Consider the following 3635-nt stretch of genomic DNA (forward strand, 5'->3'; position numbering starts at 1 on the left):
TATTATATAGTTAATGTGGTTGTGTAATTTATTTTAATAAGTTAAAATTTTAAAAAATGATAGAGAATAGACTAATTTTTATCAAATCTTTTTTATTCAAAATCATTAATTGTCATATATACTTTAGCCACATTAGGTAATTCCGTGATTTTAATTTAAGGAAACAATGAAAAAGATTTATGTTTAGTTTAATAAAAAACTTATTATATATTTATATGGACCAACATATTTTTCTAAAGATTCTAAGAATGATTGTGGCGATGATATGTGGCTACAAAAATATGTTGTAATGCTTCTCTTTTAATATATAGGGGATGTATAATAGAAACCCCCATGAGGATCACAGTTAATAACTTAATATTAATCAATAGCTTGTATCCTACACAAATACAAACATATGATTTAACACAATTCCCCAATCATAATATTCTATCTATTTTTCTGGTCAGATCCAAACTGATGGTGAAAACATCTGTCTGGTTTTCATAATACAGAGAGGTGACAAGTAGCTCTTATGTTGTTTGTCTGTTCTTCAGTATCATTGGAGCCACCAACATCCAAACTGCCACAATCATTAGTTCCACATTAGAAACATCAAAAACCGTCTTCATTCCATATGAAAACCGGTAAAAAGGAATTTTTTACTTACTGTAAATGCAAACCGCAAGCCATTCGTTTACTATCCTAACCCAAGTACTTGTCCACCCAACGTCAATAGTCCACCTAACAAGAAACGAGCTTTGTTTATCAAATTTGAAGTTTATTTTTGGAATATGAGTAATGTTTGTTCCCAAGAAAACTTACCTTTTCATGGAATGATGAATATTCCAACCAATAAGTAGCATTGCAAAGTACATTGCTCCCGTAGCAAACACAAAATGGAAGAATCCGTATCCGTAAGGAATCGCGTCTTCTTCTTGGTTCTCATCTTTTCTAAACTGTAAGGCCACTCGCTATTAATGATCAATTTTGTGTATATTTGCTGCAAATTGACAGTTATAGATGACAATAAACCTGAAAGCATTGTGAATCTACTCCCGTGGAGAATGTCGCGATTACCATCGCAAGCAGTGCAACCACAAAGCTCTGCACAACAAATATATATTAGATCCTTAGTACTTTTTTTCAAAAAGATCTAAATTGTGACAAAAGATTCTTGAAAAGGTGCTGAAAACAAAAGAAAAGAAAGATTCTTTAAAAGTTTTGAGATTGTTTACTATGATGGTAAGCCAGTCCGTTCTGCTAGAAGATTCAGCATTTCTGTTGCAAATTTCTCCTACTGGCTCACTGCAAAAAGAAATTAGTAATGTCACAAGACTCATAACACTTACTTCTTGATCATGCATGTAAAGAGAGACTACGCTCTAGCTAATTGCTCCAGGGTATTAAAGATAGATCAAATGAAACATGCCTTCTAATGGCGCACCAGCAGATGAAAACAACATAAAGCCCCATAAGCGAGGGAGTCAAGAATCCAGCATTTATCTGTTAAATGCAAAGCAGAAGGAGCAGTTTTCAAAAATCTAATCTACATATATGACAGAATAATACTATTGAGGTAACCTCATTGACTCACTTTGGGATGTAGAGAGATACTTGCCATGAGTTGGATTAGGAACAAAGTCCATGTGATGAAAAATATGTTGAGAAGGCATGATGGATCAGGCACATACCATATGTACATCAAAATCACACCTAATATGCATAAGGTATACGCAATAGTTGCTAGTAGCATCACATGGACATGGCTGCAACATAAAAGTTAAATTAGAAAATTAACTGTCATTTTGATATGTGTCCCAAACTATATAAAGAACAATCTCATGTTGTCTCACCATCTCTCTGCGTCTTTTTGGGATAGGAAAAATTCATTGAGCCATGTAATGAAACTGATGATACTAATAAGCTGTATCAAGAGAAAGACCCTACAACAACAAGAAAGAGAAGAAGTTTTAGGATATCTGGTAAGCTTTTGAATTAAGAACATCACACAGATTCTGAGATAAGATTAGAAACCGTACCCTGCACCAAAATGTGCAATCTCCCCTGAGAAGAAAAACAGAACAAAGACAAAAGCCATGTTACACGTCAATAGTAACTGAAATTTGAAAGCGGAAAACGATTAAACTAAGATAATTGAGGACGATTAGCCTTATACCGTAAAGGTCAATGATAGAAGAAGGCAGCAAGAAAGGGAATATGATTAATCCAGGCCACATTAGAAGCTTAGCAAACCACCATCCTGAATGCCATTTATCTCTTGATGAATGCGTCTTTGACGTAGCGACGGTTGAGAGAAACATAATGAAATAAAATAGCTTGGGAAACAGTTAAGGCAAAAAAAATGTTTCGGAAGAAATCTTAAACATGTAGCATGAAAAATGTTTATACGCCTGGTCGAATAAGGATACAAAACATCCCAAGCTAACCCGTAAAACTCCTTCAGTCCCTAAACAGTTTAGCCCATCTTTACAATTCTTAAATTCTGCAATATTGAGTAAACACAATCATTATTAATCTGAAAAACATTATTATGAAAATTTTGTGATGCTAAGAATCAAGAAACCATACTTTTCATCTCTGTCAAGGCACCTCGGCCATAATCACGGACAACCCAAGCCAGCAGATTCACCAAGAGGAACATTAGACCATACACATATCTAGCCATCCATGGATTGTAGCCATTACGAAATTGGATAAACCATGAACCATTCTTGATTACTTCATAGCCATTTTTGTCACTGCTTGCACCGGTCTCCATAGGTATTTAAACTTAGCAGACTCTCTTCTTCACGACATTGGAATATCAAAAATATTTGGAAAATAAGCTGTTTAATACCATCAATCGCCAATTTCACTCACGGTCTTCGGGAGATTATCAGTAAATTATATATTTTGAACAAGTAACAGGCTGTACTAAAAATATCCACGTATAAAAAAACCTAAAAAACATGAAAGTTATCACACATGCTAGATTCAATGAGAAAAAAATATATATCAAGATTCAAACATATATACTATTGAATTCCCAAAATTCAAGATTTAGCAGTAACTAATATGAAACATTTTAAGTGTAAGGAATCACAAACCAGAGTAAAACAGATAAAAGCTCTTAATTAAATCCAAAGAATTTCCTCTTCTCTTTCTCGAGCTAGCTAGTCTGATAAAACTTCCGGAGCACCCTCTACCTTTAATGAGTAACAAACGAGTAATATAGAAATCTTAAGTACTTTCTTAAATAACTAAAATAGATCGTACTAATGAAAATGGAATATTAACTAATGAATAATGATTATCAAAATGTTAAGCAAAATAAAAGTATCAAAATCTCTGAAAAAGGAAGAATCCTTTTAAGTAAAAACCCAATAACTAACAAGCGGCCAGGAAACTTTCAGTTGAGAGGGAAACGAAAGCTTAAAGTGAAGATAAAAAGGGAAACATGTTATGGAAAAATCCTTGATTTTGGGGGATCATCTATATTATTAAAAGAGAAGTATCCATTAAAAAAATACATCTAAATTTTCTAATTTATTTACACTTCCATGCCACTGAAAATTAAATTAAAATACCTATTTTAATGCTTGTCTTTTCTGGTTAAATTAATGAGTTTATTTTAATCAAATTTAAACTTAATG

At 33.0% G+C, this 3635-nt stretch overlaps 1 protein-coding gene across 2 annotated transcripts; it reads right to left on the minus strand.

The window, feature by feature from the left end:
* Nucleotides 1-282: 282 nt before the first annotated feature.
* LOC111198023 (probable serine incorporator) lies at nt 283-3350 on the minus strand. Of its 2 annotated transcripts, none has more exons than XM_048737678.1 (13): nt 3090-3350; nt 2572-2785; nt 2412-2485; nt 2159-2318; nt 2022-2046; nt 1836-1925; nt 1577-1748; nt 1412-1485; nt 1218-1287; nt 1015-1086; nt 805-938; nt 650-723; nt 283-562 (listed from the first exon to the last, which is right to left on the minus strand). In XM_048737678.1, exons 2-13 carry the CDS (start codon nt 2759-2761, stop codon nt 513-515), a joined length of 1185 nt encoding a protein of 394 aa, XP_048593635.1. In that variant the 5' UTR covers nt 2762-2785; nt 3090-3350; the 3' UTR covers nt 283-512. The 2 variants fall into 2 exon arrangements, with proteins under 2 accessions (XP_048593635.1, XP_022545532.1); XM_022689811.2 differs by having other exon boundaries at nt 2572-2788.
* Between the last annotated feature and the right edge of the window lie 285 nt (nt 3351-3635).

Source organism: Brassica napus, chromosome A8 (genome assembly GCF_020379485.1).
Source record: "Brassica napus cultivar Da-Ae chromosome A8, Da-Ae, whole genome shotgun sequence".
Lineage (NCBI taxonomy): Eukaryota > Viridiplantae > Streptophyta > Magnoliopsida > Brassicales > Brassicaceae > Brassica > Brassica napus.